Below are 23,173 nucleotides of genomic sequence, written 5' to 3' on the forward strand. Positions count from 1 at the left end.
TCCACTGATCTCTACTTAGACTGTGGTGTAGAAATGATGATTTGGACTTCGGCCCACATTGATTTTTTTTCCTCTGTAGTGGAGTTCAGAATTGGCCGATATATTCACTAGATTGAACCCATACAAAATTCTTCCTTTCTTTAGAATGAATGCAAGAGACATTTGAGGAATTGCAGATACAATGGGAAGATACCAAATGGGACAGTGAACATTTGATTTGAGATGGAAGCAAGAATTTTCCATATGAGTTAACTGACTTGTTCTTGATCATGATGACGCTATAGAGGATTCTTCTAAAGAGGTCCAGTATCTGTTTTGAAGCCATACTGAATCAGCTTCTACAGCATATGCGTCCTGATTACGATTCCAACCAAAATAAGCATGGGTTCTGTTTTTAATATCCAGAATGCCATGACCAAAACTGGCTTCACGATAAGCTGAGTAGCTTGGCTGCGGCTCTGTCATGCTGCAAAATAAGAGCCAGTTAGCAGTTGGAAATTTCAATACCTCAAAATTAGAGAATTTATATCATGGTTTCAACTAGTGGAGTAGATAAAAGCAACAAGGACTAATAGGTGGTACCCAGTCGCCAATCCTTCCTGATTTCCTCCATCTCCAATGGTTATGTAAACAGGAGCAGATTCGTTAGGTATGGGAGTGCAGTTCCCATTTACGATATCGTAAGCAATGTTGGATATGCGATCCTGAGATGCAAAATCATTTGGATATAAATAAATAATAGTACTATGAGTATATGATTATATATTGTTTCGAGCAACTCAAAACACTTGGGCTCCTTGTGTTTCAACAGAAGTCATTTTCTCATGGAAGGTTAATGCTTGAACTAGATTGCCTCATTAACAAAATCACAGTTTGTCCGTACAATTTGCGGTTCAAACCTCAGTTGAAAACCCTTTTGCAAAAAAATAAAAATGCAATGTTCACCCAGCACAGGGTAGTGTTATGAAGCTGCTTCAAGGCAAAATGATGAACATATAGGATAATGTGCTTGTTGAAAAATTGCTAAGACAGTCTAGGAAGCTGCTTCAAGGACAATGACAAGTGTATAGCTATGGAATTATGAATTTAAGATTATGGAAAGGTATTTTGGTTAGTTGAAGAATGTTAGGAGAATTCTCACTTCTATCCCCAAAGATGTGCAGAGAACTATGTAAAAGCAGTAAAATGCTCAAGCAAGACAGGACTAACCTATAAACCCAAACTTAAGCCACTAAATAGAGCTGTAAGTCAAATCTATTATTTGGAGCCCAGAAACTCGACATATAATTTTCAACTAGGAAGCACATGGGGTTGCCAAATGCTAATATCATCTGTGGATCATGTTTTTAGCATGGCTAGAAATACAGAAAATAAGCATTCCTGACCAGTCCCCAGTCCCTGTAGAGAAGGGCAACATAGAGGAGAGAGAGGAAGACAGAGTAGACAACAAGAACTATGAACCTGGATGGCTGGATCATTAGAGAGAAGTGAATATGAACTTCAAAAGCTAATAAGACACTAACATTTAGATCCATTAGAGAAACTAGAGATTAAGGTTCAAAATTTTATATTAACCAAAGAAACTCTTGCTTTGAATCCAACAAAGTTAGTTTCCAAGAGAATACACACTTACCGATCGTTCGTAGGCATGAACATGACCAGCAAAGACAACATCAACTTTGTATTCCACAAACCATGCCTCATACATCACTCTCATGGTTTCCCCTTCCATATAATGATGTATGTAGCTATTATATATTGGACAATGAATAAGAACAATAAGCCATGGTGTTTCAGTCCTGTTCACTTTGAGTAGCTCATTTGCAAGCCATTTGTATTGAGGAGTGTATTTGTCTGCAAGTAAAAGAATCAAGTAGATTTTCAGCATATTTTCATACTTTCATGTTAACCACAATAAACAAGCAAGTAATGTTTCTACAGCTTCCTACATGTGCTTTTGACTTATGGACTCTGATGCGTTGATGTTCGGCAAGAAACATTTTTCCCAAAGCTAATTTGCTAAAGAGTGCGATCCATAACATATTCAAGTTACTAAAATATTATTTAATTCCCAACAGCATCTTTCCAATCAAAACGAGTCATTAAGCACCACAAAAAAATCTTCTAGTTAGTGCTTCACATGGAGCACTTCCCTTGACATGTAGCAGTAGCAAATATGATTGTGATCACTAATCTCAATCATCATGACTGTCTTGCTGCTTTGACATTTATAACACACAAACCACTTCAGAATTGTATCTCATTTCATGCACATTCTGGTGCACTAACTACTTTCCTTGCCATGTGATTTATACCATGTAAGGCAGACAATTGAAATCTACAAATTCTTACCATATGCAGAGTAAGATGACATGACAATGATATATGCTGAAGCTCTCTTGATTGAGTACCATAATGGAGATGTACTAGCTGATGCTATAAATGGCACATGGTAACGGTTTGTATAAGGCTTAAATGGCTTGGATTCACCCTGCAAAAATCACCAAGATTTGGTAAATTTGAAAGGTATAATCATGGCTGGACTCTTGCAAGCATATATTTTATAATTGACATGGGAGTTCAAATCAGAACCATGGTAAAGCTTGTTGATTGAAGACAATCCGAAAGCACCAAGCTCACAATTAGAAAAGCTTTCAAGTCAAAAGCACAGAAAAGAAATGACAGAAAAAAGAAATACTGCTTAACAATAGGGAATGGGAGACACAATGCTTACAAGATCAGGAGCAAAATCTATTTCGTGATTTCCTGCAGTCCAAATCCAAGGTTGATAAGCAGCACTTCTCTCTGTAAATCTTCCCCATGTATCCCATCTGACGTTGTCATGGAATGGATAGTCATCAGCATATGACAGGTCCCCAACATACAATACTGTCTGTCCTTTAATTGGGCTTAACTCATAGTGAGTAAGTGTTCTATTTGAATGGTAAGTTTGACCAAGATCCCCTGCTCACAATGCCACATAGAATGAGATCATGGTAAGGTCATAAAACACAAATATAGTGCACATGTGTTCAAATGAAAGAGTGTGTAATTGTAAAATTCTCTTGGAAAACATGCATTTGCCTGGTTAAATTCTGCAATCTAGCATATCTGATGGCATTTTAGGACCAAAGTTGTATCCAAATAATGATTTTAGTAAATCCAAAATGGGAAGAGTTTGTATAACCATGAACTACCTTTATTTGAAAGCAAAATACAGTCACAAACTACAATGATCATATCAAATATGCATATACAACAAATTTATGGGAAAAAAAAATACCTATGAGACCAAAAGTGTAGGGAACATCAGGGCCAGCTCTGGGAGGAGTTACGAACCAGAATTGTCGTGTAGAATTCCCAATTCCAACCTCATAGTAATATTTTGTGTCAAACTGCAAATTAATTTATTTATTTTTAACTAAAAACTGCAAACTATGAAATTAAATTGATCATGTGAAAATATATTAAGGCTGTAAGATGACAATCTGCACACACCGTCAAGTTCTTGATGGTGCAGTGATGTATGTATCCAGAAGTGTAATTGAAGTACTTGTAGGTAAGAACAATGCCCTTGGCATGACTCTTGGTCTTGCTATTTTCAGCCCAGTAAAGAACGGTACTTGAACCTGGCTCATCTGGAGTGGTCCAAGACACAAGCACGGCATTCCCCTCATAATCCCCTTGTGTTATGTGAACCTTCAAAAGCAACATTAAGAAGTCAGAAAACAAGCATACATCTACCGCATCAAAGAGTAAAACCATAAAAATTACAAACTGCGGCATACCAGTGAGGTTATGAAAGTGAAAAACACAGCAAACATGACCAAAAAAAACCTTGAAGCTCTGTTGGTTAGTGAAAAACATATTAAAGCTTTTAATCTCAAAATTTTTGTTAACCTCTAGCAATGCAGGGCCTAGTTCCATTACAAACTAAAAAAGGTAGGGAGAGATGAGAGAGGAGAAACAAACAAACAACAACTTGCCTTCAATTTCAGCTTCTTGTTTCTTTTGAAATCAGAACAGTCTAGCTTTCATTTTCTTTGTTTATTTATTTATTTTTTGAATTAGGGGTCGTGCCTAAAGTGTTTCTGCAGTTTAAGATCAACCATGTCCAAAATCAAATGATAAGAAAACATAATTTTGAAACAAATTCATGGCACCGAAAACACACCTGTTGAGGAGCATTATAACCAGGAGGCACTTGGAACACATCGCTGTCTAATGGCATATCAGCAGATATGTTTTTTGTTCTAACAAAACTACTTGTCACCCCACCATCACAAAAGTCTCCAGCATGCAAGAGAAAAACCACAAGAAGAACAAAACCAGCATAGTTCCATCCAATTCCCATCTCCTTCTCTCAATTCAATATTTAATCCAGCCTCCAAATATCAACCCTCCACAGAATTGTAAAATCCCAGCTCCGAAAGCTTTATATGCCGAACGCAGGATGAATATTCGTTTTTGATCCGAATATACGTACTGGGTTTTCACTTACATTTGCGGTAGACCCCTTTGGCTACACCACTCCAAGCAAATGAAGAGACACCATATAACCATCTCAGTGAAGGCACAAGATGATTTCGTAGAGCATTTATATCATCCAACAACTCATCTGTACATATCAAACTGGTCCACCCATTTGTCAGAAGATGAACAATAGTAAAACCAGACGAGGATTCACAAATTATACATTTCCAGTGTTGATAACTAGGAAGTAAGATCCAACAGCCAGTCAAACTGTCAAACTCTATCAGACTATTAGTTCGCATAATAAAGCCTAATGGAATATTCAGTTTTTGATACGAATATGCACCACTTAAATCATTTTCATAAGGAAAATCTTCTTCCCTGCACAAATCATTGGAGCAAGATATTATGAAAGTCCGAATTATATTATCACCCATGACACTATGCTCCTGGTCCTTTGGTGGTCTATGAACCATCCCTCTTAAATACAAAACTGAGTGCCCACAGGGCCACACGTTATGTGGGTTGATCTCCATCAAAAAGACCAGAAGATACGACCCATCGTAAGAATTCCTGATCAAGCTCGGTTCTTCAAGTCTCTGATACGAAAAAGACAGTTAATCAACTACTTTATCTAACAATTTTTGCGTTATATCAAGTCGAAGAAATCATCGAACTAAAAAAAAATGTTCTGCAGCTTACCTATTCGAGAAAAAGATTGTATGGTTTGGATAAAAATCCAGCATGATCAGCTTTCCCGATTTATGCTGAGCCGAACGTGCGAGAACGCCCCACTGCCTGGCAGATAATCTGTCAATTTTAATATTGTACGCAAGGGGGTCGCGTCTTTATCTACCATTTATCGGAGCTTAATTAAAAAAAAAATATCAGGGGGAGTGGGTCTAGGGTTTTGATGCTTCACACGCAAAGGCCATTGTAATGTTGTTGATCTCATTTTCATCGACTTCTACTTATCACCTTGTGACTCGTGTCGCCTCAGCGTATCTGTGAATGAGATGCAACGAGTAGCACTTTCGAGTCCGGGACCATTCTATGACTCCATGAAAATAGATGATTCCAACGGTAGACGTCTCTATCTGCGAAGGGAAAAATAGATTTTTGCACTAAATAATTATTATATTTTTTTTAAAAAAATAAAATCTAGATATACAGTGGTTTCTAAAATAACTCCAAATTTGATGTGTTTGGCTATATGGATATGTCCAGGAAGAAAATTAAAACAGAACATCCCAATCAAAAGTTGCATTTGGAAATTCTTATATCCATCCTATTCCGACCCTTAAATTATTTTTTTCTTAATTTTTTAAAAAAATTTCAAATTTTTTACTTTTAGAATTTTAATAACTATTAAAATAAATACAATTTACAAATAAATAAACATTATAAATATTTATAATTTATTTTTATGAAAAATAATTTTTTTTATGTAAAAAAAGTTAAAAATAAAAACTTATCTTATTGTCATCTTTATGTGCCTAGTTGTCATCCTTACATTGAACTACAACCTTTTTATTTGAATGTCTGTCCCAAAATCTTATGTTGGCTTTCTACTTCTAATTTTTTCACTTTTAATTTGCCCTAAAAATGGTTTTGTCTATTTTTTTCCCCTTTCTTTTGGGTTCTACTTTAAAATTGATTTACTTATATATATGTTCACATATATTGTTATGTTACACATGTATAATTTTACTAAAATTTATCAAAATAAATAATAATAATAATAATAATAATAATAATAATAATCAGATTTTAAAAACTAATAATAATAAGAAGACTTTGTAATCCAAAAAAGATATATTTAATTTTGAAATTTTAAAATTTAATTTAATTTTTGCCATGCATACATATTATTTATTTTTCATTCCTTCATCATATGTAAAATTTAAATTTTATTATAAATTTTTGGGTAATTTTGAATTTGACATTTTATTAAATGCTTAATCCCGTTTGGTAAAAAAAAATTAAAATACTTTTTTGTTCTTTAAACAAAAAAAAAAAAGGAAAATATATTTGGTAACAAGAAAATAAGGTGTTTCAAATAACATCTTTTAGTTGTTTTTGGTTGTTTTCACTTATTTTTTAGAATTATTTTAAAATATAAGTATACAACTATACAAATATGGATAATGATTAAAAATAAATTATATATATAGAAGTTATTTTTAAAACATATTTAAATACATAAAAAAAAAAAAAAACAAGTTAACAACATTTTAGAATCTAAAACAAGACTTTAATTTGTTCAACAAAATTTAGGAGTACAATTTTCAAAAACCATTTTTGAAATTTTTTTTTTTAAAGGCCTTACTTATTTATAGAAGAATTAAATTTATTAGGAAAATTATTAAATTCCTTGAAAATTTTTCTTTTGCTACAAGAATTAATAAAATTATTGAAAATTTTATAATCATATTTCTCACTAATTTTCTAGCCTTTTTAAAAATTCCTTTGAATTATTATTATTATTAATATCATAAAATCTAAGTGTTTATATATAATGCATATTTCAACTTTGCCCCTACTAACCAAAATCTTTGGCTCCGGCTCTGAATATTTATATAGATATTTTTAATAATTTTTCTTATTCTACGAAGAAATCCAATATTATAATAATATATCAATATAAGAAATATTCTACACAATGTATTTACCAAAATGAATCTATATGGATTAGGAATTTGGGACACTTTCTAACCATCTTTATCTTGGATCAAATTCCATTAAGTCAATATTTTATGTCTATATGTATTTTTTGTATCACATTCCAACGAAGAGAATAATCAACTCCATCTTCAACTAAAATTCATTTTTTTATCATTTTGTGTATTTCGTTCTTTTTGGTTTTTTCAGAGATATTCAACTCAAGTTACGATACCAATTTATTGTGTCAATGAAAACTTTAATGAAAATAATGTTAGCTTAAGAATACAAAGATAAAACAATTCACACAAAGATACATAAGGTTTTAACATAGTTTGATCAGTTATATCTACATCCACAAATGAAATAGAATTATTTCACTATACCATAAAGAATATTATAAATAACAAAACTATATAAAAATATTGGGTTCCCAAAATATTCCATATTTCCTTATTTTTTATATCAACACCTTGAACCACAAGTACTCCCTCGATCTGCCAAGTATCTTCCATTTTTCTCACATTTGTATTCACCTTGTAGTCTTTACAAACCTATTTTTATCTCATGACTTAGAACCCTAGGTTCGGATGGGATGTGGCTGTTATCTTTGCCTTGAGAATTTGTGGCTCCCACAGCATAGACTAAAAATGCTCTTTTCATGAGTAATTTTGAGTTGTTTTTAGAATAACTTTGATCAAGTCCAAAACCATCTCATGAATGAATTTGAGACCAATGATAGTCTTTCTTAATTTCTTTTCATGGATATGATAAATTTATTCTTATTAATGAAAAAACTAAAAAATGCTTTTGCAATAACGGATTAATGTTTATAAAAAAAAAAAAAAAATTAAGGTGCCATTGACCACCATTTTTAAAAAATGGGTTATAGCAAATACGACATCAACCACCCTCCGCAACTCTCAACATTTTCCCATCCTCCATCCTTTCGTCGTTAGTGCAGAACCTTCGCCCCACGTACGAGGCTAGCTTTGCCCTGAAGAATGATTATTTTTCAAAAAATCCTTCCCTCTTCCCTGTCCTGTAGTGTGTTACGGACCGGGTAGAGATTGACTCAATCAACCTAGAGGAATCCTTCATCATGCAACCTGTATCCCATTGACAAAAATTGTCAGGACGGCAGTTTGAATACTTCCTGCACCCATTTCTCGTTTCTAAAGCAATTTCATCATCAGTACTATCTACACATTGCCTTATCGGGCAATATTTTTTCACGGATTCCTCTGCTTTGGGATAATAAAACCACATTATTCTCTGCCGCCTGCAACAAACACTTTACAGCGCATCATAATAGACAAAAGAAACTTCCATGAGCATACTGGTCAAACGTTAAAATAAGACATAAAGAAGTGAATAACCCTTTATATATAGGAATCCGATTTAACATACTCTGAAAGAAGCCATCTCAGAGCTTCCTGCATTGAGGACAACTCTCACCGAGACTCATTTTCCATGGATAGAATGGAACCTGCCTTAGATTTACCTCAGAAGGCCTCATTCAATGGGGCTGAGGAAGGCCACAAGCAAAATAATGAGGTAATATTACTGTTAGCATTGAAGTTCCTTACAACCAAACATTCTACTGAGGGTCGTATGTTGGCTATTTTTGTAGGAAGTAGGGGTGTCAACAACATTGGTAAGCAATGGTTGCGTCGATATACGAGGGAGAATTGCGGACAAGCAAAGAACTGGGGGATGGAAGGCATCACCCTTTATCATAGGTTTCCAAAATTCTTCTCTGTTTGTGCTTTGTTTGGATATCGGAATATAGCTTACCTCCATTATTCCTTCTTTATAATTATGTTGGATGTTGGTTGTAGTGAATGAGGTGGCAGAGAGGCTAGCGTTTTTCGCAATTGCTGTGAATATGGTGCAGTACTTGGTACTTCAGATGAACCAGTCGCTTCCAAAAGCTGCCACGCACGTGACTGATTGGATTGGAGCTGCCTATGTTCTCACAATCCTTGGTGCATTCCTAGCTGATGCTTATTTGGGCCGATTCAGAACCATCATCATCTTCTCCTTTGTTTACACAGTTGTAAGTGCTAAGTAGCAGCAGCCAGTAACCTCAAATTGAGTCTCTTAAACTGTTCCCTGTACATACCTGCAATCAAAATCTCATTGAATGAGAGCCCACATAGGACTGAGACTCAGTATCATGTTGGACCATGGTTCTCCCTCATATGCTCTGTCTGCTTTGTTTCACTGCTTCAGGGAATGGTGTTGTTGACACTCTCTGCTTCCATAGACAGCCTACGTCCACCTCAATGCCCCACACGACCTTGCGAACCAGCATCCCGCGGCCAGACGACATTCCTTTATGGCGCACTAGCTCTTATAGCCCTCGGAACAGGAGGTATCAAGCCATGCGTCTCGTCCTTTGGTGCTGATCAATTCGACGAAGCAGATAGAGAGGAAGTGCAGAAGAAATACTCATTCTTCAATTGGTTCTTCTTTGCCATCAACATGGGGGCGCTCCTTGGTATCACCATATTGGTGTATATACAAGTAGAGAAAGGCTGGAATTGGGGTTTTGGAATCCCCACGGCAGCGATGTTCTGTTCCATCATCATCTTAGCTGCTGGCATCCCATACTATCGTTTCCAGAAACCAATGGGTAGTGCTTTTACCAGGTTTCTTCAGGTTATTGTGGCTTCAGTGAGGAACCATTTTAAAGGGGTAGAAGCGGGGCATGGTGCTGAACTCTATGAAGTCAAAACTACAGAGTCAGACATCTTGGGAAATCGAAAGATCGCTCACACCGCCCAGTACAGGTTTGTATTGTCTAGGATCTCAACAGTTGACCTATGAGAGAATATCGGTCGTAGTTTCGACGAAACTCGATCGATCTCATTCAGGGATGCATGTATGCTTGTGATTCAATCCATTTGTCACTGTAGTGCTTTCATTTTTCAGGTTTTTGGACAAGGCAGCAGTTATAACAGATGCTGAAGCCAACACAAAGAGCCGCTGGAGGCTCTGCACAGTCACCCAAGTTGAAGAATTCAAATCCTTCGTTAGAATCCTACCAGTGTGGGCCTCCACCATAGCTCTCTCCATTTCGTTCGCCCAACTCTCAACCTTCTTCATCAGCCAAGCCCACATCATGGACAGAAAACTTGGCCCTGACTTCGTCATCCCAGCCGGCTCCATTCCCGTCTTTAGCGCCATGAACGCACTCATCCTTGTTCCCATCTACGAGAAGTGGATTGTTCCCATTCTCCGCCGCCACACTGGGCACCGCAGAGGCATCACATCTCTGCAACGAATGGGCATCGGCCTATTCGTTTCCATCTTTGCCCTGGCATCTGCCGCCTTGGTAGAAAAGAGACGGCGTGACCATTCTAGGGCATCAACCATGAGCGTCTTCTGGCTGCTTCCCCAGTTCTTCCTCATAGGCAGCGCCGAGGTCTTCACGTATGTGGGGCAACTTGAGTTCTTCTACGACGAAGCCACCGATGGGACTCGAAGCCTTAGCAGCGCAATGTTTCTGAGTGAGATTGGGATAGGAAGCTGGTTGAGCACTGCCATCGTTAAGATCATCGAAAGCACAACTGGTGGGGAAGAAAAAGGGTGGTTGAGGAATACTCTTAACACAAGCCGACTGGATTACTTCTACTGGGTATTGACTGGAATCAATGTTGCTAATTTCTTCATATATTTGTGGATTGCTGGGCTTTATAAGGGGAAAGGCGGTGCAAGTGGGAGTATAAGAGATGAGCACATGGCAGAGCTGGGCGGTGAAGCTGGAAGAGAGGATGATAAAGGGGAACTTGGAAGTAAGCTCTTCTATGATTACAAAAATTAATTCATCTGTGTATTAATTTCTCTTTTACTGTGTGATATATGAGCAAATTGTCTTATGCGCATTGCTACATATACATAACATTGTTCCTGGTAACTATAACTATCAGGCCAGAAATAATTTTTATTATAATATTGAAACCAACAAGCTGATTTTAAAATTTCTGAACTCAGTTCACCGTACTGCTTTAATGGGTGGACGGCCCAACCCTTACAACATACTACAGCTCCACACATTGACATTTCAACCTAACATAAACCTTATATAGTGGGTTGATAAAAGACACAAAAACCAACTTGCCTTTTCTTTTACTTTATGTATTAAATTATTTTGCATTTTTGCATGGAAATGGGGGTTAAAATAATAATAATAATCTTGAAGGATTAATACTGACCTATTCGCTATTACAAAATGACTCTCATTGTTGCCCCCTTCACTAGCTTTGATCTTCTCTGGCCCATGTTTGCAACCTTGCCTCTCGTCTTCACTGACATGTAATAGTTATAGAAGGGAAGTTATTCTTCCATTTGTGGGTGTCTCTCTGAGCTAGTGTGTCGGCGGTGTGAGTAGTGGCATTATCCTAATTTTACTTTTACCACTTTTCTCCTACCTCCCATAAATATTTGTAACATGATCAGTCAGATGACTCATAGTAAAATTATGTCCTACTCTGAAATTTCATTCCAAAATTAATGTACGTCCCTAATTTAATCTCCAATCTATTGCATGCCCATATCCATACGTCGCATAAAATCTACGGATGAGGTTAGGCTATTGCCTTACATGGTAGTATAATCTCTTATTTTATTCTAATTTCTAGTGTGGGGCTTCCTATTTAAGTAGACAACGATTTAAATTTAATCTTCATATATTTTGTGGTCTTTCCTATTTAACGAGACACCAAATATGGTGAACATCCCATCAACAAGAGGATTTTTCTGCTTTTACGCAATTGATTTTTTTTTTCTTTTTATATTTTGTTGCAGCAAAAATATATGGTAGGTCTCCTCATTAATGACATTAAAAAAGAATAAACTAAGAGGGAAATATTTTTAACAAAAAAATATATATTTTTAGAAAAAAATTAAATATTTAATAAATTTTAAAAAATAATTTTAAAAAAAATGAAAAATCACTTATAATATTAATAAATCAATAATAGTATTTCCTAAAAACACTTTTAAAAATATACTTCTATTAAAAATATTTTAAATAAAAACACTGTCAGACACAATTTTATTTTAATATTTAAGAATAATTAAAACTTGAAAATGAGAATAGATTAAAACACTATAGACTTCAACAAGGAGCAATTGAGTATGTCCTTTAGGGCTAAAATATTGTTATCATAAGTATGAAAAATATTTAATTAAATGAAGTAAAATATATATTTTTTTAATGGTGTTTCAACATCATTTAATTTGTATCATGTATAGCAGTATAGGTTGACATCGAATTACTACCAATCCCCTAAGAATGATAAACATGATAATTGTCGCCCACATTTAAAAAAATAAATGAATATGATAAATCTTATAAAAATATGGTCTACTAATTTTTATACTTGTGTTAGAACAACTTTTCAAAAGAAAAAAAAAGTTAATTAATATTTATTTATTTTTATTTATAATTAAAATTTTAAGGATTTTAGCATTTATTTATTTTTATTTATAATTACAAATTTTGGGATTTATTTTTTTTTTAAAAGGTAAAGCAATCATAAATGGGAAAGTAAAAAATACCCATATACCATTTCTCTATGCTTTTACCATTTTCCCATTTATGATTGTTTTCTATTTTTATATATTGCTTTTAAACATATATAAAAATAGGAAAACAATAAAAATTTGGGAAAGCAACATAAATGGGAAAATGGTAAAAGCATAGAGAAATAGTATATGGGTATTTTGTAAAGTAAAAATTAATTTTATTTTTTTGGCCAAATATTCTAAAATATTACAAGAATCTAAGAAGGTGAAACAAAAAGGAGAAAGTAAATTTTTTGAGGGTTCACAAAAATATTTCCGTTGGGGGTACAAATAGATCCCACCGTCTTGTGCTTGCTCCCGAAAATACCATCTAAATTCTATCTCGTTGTACAATATTTTATCGCAAATTACAGAAATTGATTTTCAAGATACTTGGTAGATGCCATCTTAGAGATTCATGCCTTGAGCACAACTCCTTCAGAGACAAAAAGACTATACTTGAGCACAAATCTTCCGGACGTGTCGAAATCGAACCTTCGCCTGGAGTTACTTCACAAGTCTCCGGCATAGGTCTTCATGGATGAAATTGGGGAAGTCGATCGGCATATTGGGAAGGTAATGTGATTTTATATCCAAACATTCCACTACTTTATTTCTTCTAGCGTCCATTGAGGGGATTGATTTTGTAGGAAGAAAGCCTTCGGACAACCTTGGTGAGCAATGGCCGGGTCGACTTTAGGGGGAGAATTGCAGATAAGCGAACAACCGGCGGATGGAAGGCGTCCCCGTTCATCATAGGTTTGCAAACTCTTCTCTGTCATGGTCTCATTTTTCGTAAATCTTGCATATATGGCGTTAAAAAATTGAAATGATGTTTGGGTGTGGGTTGTAGCGAATGAGGTGGCGGAGAGGTTAGCATTTTTCGCAATTGCGGTGAACATGGTGTCTTACTTGGTATTTGAGATGCACCAGTCGATTCCGAAAGCTGCTACTCACGTGACTGACTGGATTGGAGCTGCCTATGTTCTCACAATCCTTGGCGCTTTCTTGGCCGATGCTTGTTTGGGCCGATTCGGAACCATCGTCATCTTCTCTTCCATTTATGCTGTTGTAAGTATTAATCCACAATCAATAATTAGGCACGGTAAAAGTTAGATATAATGCGACAAACCAATCCGAACTCAATACTTTTTTGTTTAGATCGAGTATAATTGTGTATGGCTCAAATTTATATCTTGTTCAGGTTGAGTATAATAGTGTATGGCTCAAATTTACATCAAATTTGTATTCTGTTTGGATGGAACTATTTAGCAAAATGCATAAACTTTCACATGACATGTCACCCTAACAATGACCACAACCCCCAATTTCTCTCAAAATCTTCCTAGCCCATGATTGTGTTGGACAAAATGGGGCAGAGCCAATTAATTTTCATGTCATAGGTCCGGAACTCATCACTTTTGACTGTGACAGGGAATGGTGTTGTTAACACTCTCAGCCTCCATAGACAGCCTACATCCATCTCCATGCACCAAGCAACCATGCAAACCGGCATCCTATGGCCAAACAGTCTTTCTCAGTTGCGCCTTAGCCCTCATAGCCCTTGGGACCGGTGGTATCAAGCCATGCGTCTCCTCTTTCGGGGCTGATCAATTTGACGAGGCAGATGAAAATGAAGTCCACAAGAAATATGCATTCTTCAATTGGTTCTTCTTCGCCATCAACATTGGTGCACTCTTCGGTATCACTCTCTTGGTCTACATTCAAGTGGAGAAAAGCTGGAGTTGGGGTTTCGGAGTTCCAACGGCTACCATGTTTTGTTCCATCATAATCTTGGTCGCTGGTATGAGGTATTATCGTTACCAAAGGCCGATGGGAAGTGCCTTTACAAGGTTCCTTCAGGTCATTGTGGCTTCAGTCAGGAACCACTCTAGAGGGGTTGAAGTGGGACGTGAAGATGATCTATATGAAGTCAGCACTAAAGAGTCAGATATCTTCGGCGCCGTAAAGCTCCCTCATACCGCACAATACAGGTTGGTGTTATGTTGGACCCCATTAGAATCTCAACCAAAACTATAGCACAGCCACCGGCATTCATCCTCCTGGATTGGCCGCAGTTAGGTAAAAAATGGGTATCTGTAAAATGGTTGCTCATAAATATGTCATTTGTTATTATGTTGATTTTTCAGCTTTTTGGACAAAGCAGCAGTTATAACAGACGCTGAAGCCATCACAAAGAACCGTTGGAGGCTATGCACAGTCACCCAAGTTGAAGAATTCAAATCTTTACTCAGAGTCCTACCAGTCTGGGCCTCCACCATAGCCCTCTCCATTTCATTCGCCCAACTCTCCACCTTCTTCATCAGCCAGGCCCTCATCATGGACAGAAAACTTGGCCCCAGTTTCGTCATTCCAGCTGGTTCCATTCCCGTGTTTAGCGCCATTACCGGCCTCATCCTTGTCCCCATCTACGAAAAATGGATCGTTCCCATTCTCCGCCGCTATACTGGGCACCGTAGAGGCATCACATCACTACAACGAATGGGCGTCGGCCTATTCGTGTCCATAATTGCTATGGCCTCTGCTGCCTTGGTAGAAAAGAGACGGCGTGACCATTCTAAACCATTAACGGTGAGCGTGTTCTGGCTGCTTCCACAGTACTTCCTCATGGGGAGCGCTGAAGTTTTTACGTACGTCGGACAACTTGAGTTCTTCTACGATGAAGCCACCGACGGGACTCGAAGCATTAGCAGCGCAATTTTTCTGAGTGAGATTGGGATAGGAAGCTGGTTGAGCAGTGCCATCGTTGAGATCATCGAAGGCACAACTGGCGGGGAAGAAAAAGGGTGGCTGAGGAATGATATTAACCAAAGCCGGCTGGACTATTTCTACTGGATACTGGCGGGGATCAATGGAGTTAATTTCTTGATATATTTATGGATTGCTCGGCGTTATAAGGGCAAAGGTAGTGAAAAGTGGAGTGTGAGAGATGTAGCCGTTCATGGTTGAGAAAGAGAGGATTCTGAAACCGTAAGGTAAGATCTTCTGAAATCACAATTTATCTTATCTCCTCATGGTTGTTTATTTGGCAAATTGTCCAATGCCCATTACTGACATATTGCAATCGTCAAATATGTTTGACATCATCAATTGTTGCAAATTTTTTTTAATAATATAGCCACTAAACATTTATATATACCATTTATCTATTTGGTAGAAATTTATTACTTAATTTATTCCTATACAACTCATTTCCGCTTTGGACGGCTTTAAATACATCTATATAATTGAAAAGGCCTTGTTACATGAAAAGTGTTAGTTAGGAACTCTTTTCTTTAATTGATGTAGGGTGTAAAAGTTATCAAAATTGATCCTTAACCCTCGTAAGGGACTTTCAGTAGGCACTCTAAATGACCCAATAATCACGTGGAACACAATTATACTATTAATATCACACATAAATTATTTTTATATATACAATGGACTCTTTTTAACTATATAGACGCTTTTAAAACCGTCAAGACCTATTAGATTTAAAATGGATGAGACATCTATATGAGAAAGAGTGGATCACTAAAGTCAGTTTATGATAGTAATTAATTGCGTCCATACGTGACCAGTTACATTGTTTTGTGGGTTGGGTTAATTAAGCCCCCAGTAATCAGAATAACTTGACCCATTTCAAAAGCAATCTAGGCTCAAATTCAGGCACATATGGGCTTTAGTGGAATTTCAAATGGGCCTGACCATGGCCTTTACCCAGACTATCGATCATGCCCCAGGAGGTTCAAAGAGTCCTGAATGTGTGGCTCTAACCATGAATATATAATTAACAGTGAAAAAGTAAACTCAATTCTCAAGCGACCTTACGGACTGCCATCATAAAGCATGTAAAAGACAAAATAATTACTGTTAAATGAATTACAGCCTTTAAGAAAAAAACAAAAACAAAACAAAAAGTGATGAAAAATATAATTGAAATTTCGAAATGGGAGACAATAGGTGATCCTTTTGACTTTCAGGGTAGGTGAGATCGCCAACAATTGATAACTTTGGACAGCTAGTTGCTGAGGCTGTCCTTTGGGACAAACCCTTGTTCCGACGTCCAGCAAATCGGCGATCAATTGACCAAATGCTACTATAAGGAAAAAAAAAAATGTAACAGTTGACATCATTAAAGGGAAAGCATGCTGTAAAGAAAATGCTTTAACAAAAGGCAGTAATATGGTGATTATGGATCCAAATAATTATGACTCTTTAATAATGCCATCTCTCGGGATCTGTTAAATGCTGTCTTAATCTTACATAAAAGTTAGACAGTGCTTTTAGGCATAAATTTAAGAACTTGATTAAGACACTTTCTAGAGACGTAGAGGAACCAAACAAAAATGTGGGCTCATTTCGTCTACATCATCTTTTGCCTACAGCCAGCTGAAATCATGGCTTTTTCAAGTTTTACCTTTAGGAATTGAACTCAAAGAAAGATAGTTTTGCAGGTTGCTGTTTTGCGGATCATCAAATGGTCCCTGCCACAAGATTTTATTGGGATTTCTAAAGGTCATGTCGTAAACACTAACTGGCGAGATCTTAAAGCTTTCCGTCTTCTCTTGAATCCTGATCTTACAGTATGATTCCATGATTTCAGGCAGCGGACCAAGCAGTCACCTGGTCAATCATGGAACAGTACAGTCCAACTAGGTGTCTATGATTCCTTTTTCCTTGGTACCCACAAGTTACTTGTTCTGGAAGAAACCTAGAATTTACACAGAATAATCCATGGAGATCATGACAAGTTAAAATAGTTATGGTTACTTGCATGACTCAATGACTTACCATATATGGAGTGTTATTTGGTTAGCGAAACTATAGTTTAATTACTCAGTAGAAGCCTTTCTTAGGTTGAGTAGTCATGAGCCATACTCTCCAACCTCATCTTCCTCTGCGACTTTCGTTTGACCATCTCCCATGGTTGATGGCAATCATTCTGGTATTTCATACTTTATCACCAGATCGTTAAAGAACTGAAGCCATACTCTTCTAGACACGAACTTTGATTTCATTATGCTCAAAGGCAACATTTGCCATATTATATTAATGAAAGGGGAAAACTTTAGCTGTACTGTACTTCTTCTGTGGTCCTTTAATGTTAAGTTCTAAATTGGGTCAAGAATTTTACAGGAATATTGAAGAAGCACGCGTTGATAGGTGAAAGGTGATGTGATTTAATCTACCATTTTCACGGGCATTTCTTGTTAAATTTTTCCCAACCACTCCTTAGTTAAGCTCAGGCTTGTTTGAACACTGTGTGCTTTTGGGGGACAAAAGTGAAAAATGTTATCTCAACTTTGGTTCTTTCCTTAAGGAACAGTGAGAACTGCCCTTCCACTTGAGTGTGAGAAACCCAGCAAGCCTCAAATACTCCATGGAAGACATGAATATCCAGGAGTTGCAGTTACATTGCACTACTTTTCCATTTTGAAATTTAGCTTTCTCATTGAGGCTTTGGTCTTTTATGTCTTTAAATTTCACCTGGTTCCCACACAGCTGATCATGCTAGAACCCAATGCGTCCTGAAGTTGGACCCCTTAGGCCTTCCAGTTGATGTCCCAGTTAATAATATGCTTGGTTATTTTTATTTTTTATTTTTTTGACATACATCATGATTAAACAAAATCGAAAGAGTGAGAAATTTGGAGGATTTGGTGTTGCCTCTGGAATCATTGTAAATGAGTGTCGCTATGATATCGTATGAAAATCAAAATTTGCACCATCTTTAATAATAAATAGAAAGAGAAACTGTTGTGCGGGTCCTTCATTCCCATGCCACAATGATAATGATCTTCAGCATTAGCTTCACAAGGTGCAATTCTTTTTCCTTTAGAAAATCAAACCATTGATTAACACATAAAGCATATGGGATCTCTAGAGCCCAAGGCGCGCATATCAAGAGGTAACTATCACCATCATATTCAATCCCCTCAAACTCTCTTGGAAAAAGAAAGAAAAGAAAAAGCAAAGCAGAAAAAAGGAAGAAGAAGAAGAAAAGCAAAAGGATTTCGTACACACAAGCTTTTCCGATATAAATAAAGTAGTAGGGTGTTGTCCAACCAAAGCACTGTAGTCAAAAGGGTTAGGGTTTGCTGGTCAAACACTCTCGGTTGACGGAGGGAGAAGTGGCTGAGTAAGGGAGGACTTGATGTGGCTTGATGTCCTGACGTTTCCGTGCTCCGCTGTGGAGGGGATCGCGACCTTCTCCTTGGCGGCAAACTTCTTCTCTTCGCTTTTGCCCCAGAGCACGAAGTAGAGTCCTGATATAATCAACACTGCTCCAATGATCCTGTACATGCCACCCAGAAAAAGGCCTTCCATGAGCTTCAAATCAAAAAACAATATTTTGTACTAATACCCCCACAGTTCAGTTATTTCTACTAAACCCTTCACATACGATTGTGATTAAATTTAATCTTGCGGTTGGGGAGAAACATGTGGGGTTCCATGAATGCATGAGTGAAGGGGTTTTGGAATGAGAAGGAAACAAAGATGATCATGGAGAGAGATGGGGAGAGAGGTGGAGGAAGCACTGAGAGTGAGAAGTGATTGATGAAAGAGATTGGAATTATAGGGACCCACCCTCCCAAATAGAACTCTTCGCCTAAAGCCACGGAAGCCATAATGGCGACAACCAGAGTCTGAACAGGTTGGTACACCGCCACGAACACCGGGCCACCCCTGTCAATGCACCATATCTGCACAGCGAATGCGATCCCTGATGCCACCACTCCCTGCAATTTTCCCATCAACATTTCACTTTCAAAACCCCAATTAAGCCCACAAAAATTAAATCGTTTGTATGACTACTTTTGCATAATAGCATTATAATATTCATGAAGAGAAAAGCGAAAAAAAAAAAGGAGAAATGACTTATGATCCACCATCTTAAGAAGATGGTGGTGGTGGTGGCCGGGTTCTAGACCCAAAGGCCACTGGCTCCTTTGCCGTAGGACGACAAACTTACCTTTTAACAGCTCCCAAAAGTATATGGCTCTGATAAGCCATTTTCTTTATAGGACAGGAGGAGGATGCGGATAACATGCGCAAATGAAGATGAAGAAGCTTCATTGCTATGTTCTAAGGGTTTTCTGTTGGTTTTTAAACCAAAGATTGTGACGTGTCACCACGATCTCTGATTGTGCGTGAATATATCATTACTCATGTCACTGCTTTGACTGGTATCCAGGCTTTAGAAAGTGGCTGGATTTATGGGATTGATATCCCTCCAGTTCCTGACTCTGCAGTTAAATTCAGTCCGAATTCCAAAACCCCAGCAAGCCACAACTGAACTCAAAGAGGGGTGCACTCGCCTTTTTCCAAAAGGTTATGTTATTAACTCAACTGGTTCTCTTTTCTGGAGAAACTATGAGTTGGGTGCCTTTTTATCATGTTGTGTGACACTGTGATCTGCGAGTCTACCTCGGGACTCGGTGAATAAGAACGAAGTTTATTGAGTCACTCACCGCATAGAAGACGCTGAAGAGTTCTGCGCCAGAGTGAATAAGCCATGCTTGAGAGTTTCTCTCAATAACAAGAGCTATAATCAAAAACTGAATAAGGCCAAAGAAGCAGGTATAAGAGGTAACAGAGAGGCGAGCCGGGTACTTCTTCAAAACTGGGGCCTGCAAGACGAGCCAAGCGGACCAAGACAAGCAATGGCCAATGAGATAGACGCAGCCAAGAGTCCAGTTTTTGCCCTTTGCATCTCCTAGTGAAAGAAACAGTGGGGGTGTGTTGTCTGGCCGTGTAGATGGGCTGTATATGGTCGGACCCTTATATAAAGTAATAACCGAAGCTCCAGCAACACAGAGGATGGTTCCGAGCACCTTGGCAAGACCGTCCTTTCTATTCAATCGCACTTGCTCTATGCTGAAAATCAAAATAAGAAGAATAAAAACATGTAGGAGGCATGCATGAGTGGAGACCTTTAATTAACAAGTATTATGCTCATTTAACTAGTTTTCATGAGAGTAAGAACTTGCCGAAGTACGGCTGCCATGAGAAAGGTAATGGCAGGGACGGAGTTTTGTATCGCTGATGCAAAGGTGGGTGACGTATTGTCCAAACCCAACAAGTAGAATCCTTGGTTTGCTGTTATTCTGTCACGCACGTTAAAGAATATACAAAAGAATGAGTACTTTCGTGGTGAATCTTTTCAATATTTGTTGTATTGATGAATCTTTTATATTTAGTGGTTAAATCATACCCAACTAGTGCGAGGAGGAAGAACTGGACGACAAAAGAAAGAGTGAGTGCTGGTCGCTCCTTCCTGGTCAAAGAAGAATGGAAAGGACAAGTTATGGTAACGGGCTAATATTAGAGAATATAAAAGAAGAGAAGAAAATGTGCTAAGCTAGTAGTTAAGTGCGTACTTCTCTAAAAAATAAGCAAAGGGGGCTAGCAGAAGCAAAGCGATAATGTTCCTATAAACTGGAAACACGAGTTTGCTTATGCCCATGTTGAGGGCAGCTCTGGAGACTACATGAAATCCGGCATAGCCAAACTGCAAGGCCAACATGGCCAAGTGCAGCTGGACTCGTTCAGGCACTGAACACCACATTCTCCTCGAAGAAGTTGAGCCAGTATCCGCCATTGAAGCAGACAACACGACAGAAAGAAATCAAGAGGGGAAGAAGAAAAGCGATGAACGCTGATGCTGTGGAGGGGCAAGGGTGAAGAGCGGGGGATATAAATACAGGTGAAGAGAATGAGAGGCAACAGAGTATGCATTGAGAGTGTACCCCACAAGGGCCCTAAAAAGACGTTTTGTCAACTGTTAGTAGCCTTCAAAATGTTTTTGGTTGTCTCCCACATTCTTCATCCCTTACAGCCCCCCTCCCTCGCTGACAAGACAACCCGCATCGCACTATACGACTATCTTGAGAGAGAAGGAGAGAGGGGAGTGAGGAGAGAGGAGAGAAGATTTTTATTTATTAACAGCTTCTGTTTTGGCACCATGCCATTAATGATTATAATTGAGGAGGGGCAGGGGCTGAGCCGCCATTGATAGATAGCGCGCACGAGGGGTGGTGGGTACTCCATGCGTCCTCATCGCCCATGAAAGCCAACAACCCCACCACCCCCCCACCTGAGTCACTCACCCACACTACTAAACTAAATATTTTGTGCATCTTTCTAGACACCTTTATTATTGTATACTGTAATCACACTATTATATATTTGTATGATATCTTTTTCTCCCTCAACTTTATAATACAATACTTGTATAAACATACTCGCTCAGCAATGCCCCATTCCAATCAATCTCAACCATTCATTTAAAAATCGATCATCATATTATTAAAGATCATATTCAGTTTTAAAAATTATATTGGGAAAACCAAAGGAACCCACTAATCCCATTATTAAGATCATAGGATGGATGAAATCCAGGGCACCCTTGATTGTAGAAAAGAAAAAAAATGTACCGCTTTTAATGGTAGGGAGGACCATAACATAAAAGTAGCAGCCAACAAGAGGAATCCATCTTTTCATTACTTTCTTTAATGTTTCTTTGTGGGTAGTTAAGATGAAGTAGTCTTTATTATTGTTAGCTCATCTTAATCAATTAAATTAAAGGGTCTCTTTCTCTAGCTTGATCATCCTCTTAAGGAACCTAATGAAGTGTTTCCACTAAGGCTCCCACTCCCAAAGTATGCTCTATTGTGGGTTGCGTTCTGGTACCAGGTCCTTTGCTTTAAGAGACATCCTGCCCCCCCTCAATTGAGACCACCATCATTCTAAAATTTTCAAAAGAGAAAGGCCTGCCCAAGGAAGAATATATATTAGCCTTTTGATCTATAAAAGTGCTTCCATCTGACAGCCATGCTTTATAAGAAAAATAATTTTGAAAATTTTTTTTTTTTTTAAAAAAGAAGCTGGGTCGAGAAGAAACTCGTCTGACCCGGCCTGCATGAACCGGTCGGAATCCATCCTGACTATTCCAGGTTGTAATCTTGAGTATCGTCTGTATAACTTCATCCTCTTTTGGGTCACACAAGTACATGCCTGACAGCTAGAACAGATATGGTGTGCACGAGAGAATCTTTAACACCCAGACCCCCCGAGTCGACCCGTTTGACTCGGGTTCACACTTTCTCCTTTTTATTTGAAAAAGCATGCATATGGGTTTGTTGATAATTGCAGTCATCTTTTTTGAAAAGAGGGATATGAATTAAAGAGGATTCATGGAATTTTTATTTGGGACAACTTTGTATCTTTTGGATTTTAGAGCGGAAAGCAGAGGTGCCCTCAATTCAAAAAGAGATGCAGTGAACTTCCATTCCTTCTGCCAACAAAATCAGGGAAGGGAATATATCAAAATATCTTCTATAGGTTCAGGGAGCCATGGAATTAAAGCCTCCCCCCTTCCATCAGACTATCACCACCAACAACTCATGTGCATCAACGGCACGCACCATGTTGACAGCTGGGGTGAGGCCCTCGTAGGTAT

General features: G+C 37.7%; 4 protein-coding genes across 4 annotated transcripts; 2 read left to right on the top strand and 2 right to left on the bottom strand.

Annotated features, from left to right (window-relative positions):
* Positions 1-84: 84 nt before the first annotated feature.
* Positions 85-5,288, bottom strand: LOC117906743 (purple acid phosphatase 2-like). The gene is made up of 9 exons (XM_034819915.1): positions 5,176-5,288; positions 4,175-5,072; positions 3,499-3,699; positions 3,284-3,395; positions 2,735-2,964; positions 2,353-2,491; positions 1,634-1,854; positions 583-704; positions 85-466 (listed from the first exon to the last, which is right to left on the bottom strand). Exons 2-9 carry the CDS (start codon positions 4,352-4,354, stop codon positions 268-270), a joined length of 1,404 nt encoding a protein of 467 aa, XP_034675806.1. The 5' UTR covers positions 4,355-5,072; positions 5,176-5,288; the 3' UTR covers positions 85-267.
* A 3,297-nt stretch (positions 5,289-8,585) lies between these two features.
* On the top strand, positions 8,586-11,095 carry LOC117907677 (protein NRT1/ PTR FAMILY 8.2-like). Its single transcript, XM_034821302.1, has 5 exons — positions 8,586-8,691; positions 8,768-8,876; positions 8,976-9,193; positions 9,370-9,929; positions 10,072-11,095. Exons 1-5 carry the CDS (start codon positions 8,608-8,610, stop codon positions 10,961-10,963), a joined length of 1,863 nt encoding a protein of 620 aa, XP_034677193.1. The 5' UTR covers positions 8,586-8,607; the 3' UTR covers positions 10,964-11,095.
* Positions 11,096-13,196: 2,101 nt separating this feature from the next.
* On the top strand, positions 13,197-15,838 carry LOC117907769 (protein NRT1/ PTR FAMILY 8.1-like). The gene is made up of 5 exons (XM_034821417.1): positions 13,197-13,284; positions 13,359-13,467; positions 13,562-13,779; positions 14,143-14,702; positions 14,859-15,838. Exons 1-5 carry the CDS (start codon positions 13,246-13,248, stop codon positions 15,676-15,678), a joined length of 1,746 nt encoding a protein of 581 aa, XP_034677308.1. The 5' UTR covers positions 13,197-13,245; the 3' UTR covers positions 15,679-15,838.
* A 2,617-nt stretch (positions 15,839-18,455) lies between these two features.
* LOC117907723 (protein WALLS ARE THIN 1) lies at positions 18,456-21,393 on the bottom strand. The gene is made up of 6 exons (XM_034821366.1): positions 21,093-21,393; positions 20,927-20,989; positions 20,703-20,819; positions 20,184-20,589; positions 19,300-19,451; positions 18,456-19,006 (listed from the first exon to the last, which is right to left on the bottom strand). Exons 1-6 carry the CDS (start codon positions 21,311-21,313, stop codon positions 18,814-18,816), a joined length of 1,152 nt encoding a protein of 383 aa, XP_034677257.1. The 5' UTR covers positions 21,314-21,393; the 3' UTR covers positions 18,456-18,813.
* Positions 21,394-23,173: the final 1,780 nt, after the last annotated feature.

This window comes from Vitis riparia, chromosome 18, assembly GCF_004353265.1.
Source record: "Vitis riparia cultivar Riparia Gloire de Montpellier isolate 1030 chromosome 18, EGFV_Vit.rip_1.0, whole genome shotgun sequence".
Taxonomy (NCBI): Eukaryota; Viridiplantae; Streptophyta; class Magnoliopsida; order Vitales; family Vitaceae; genus Vitis; species Vitis riparia.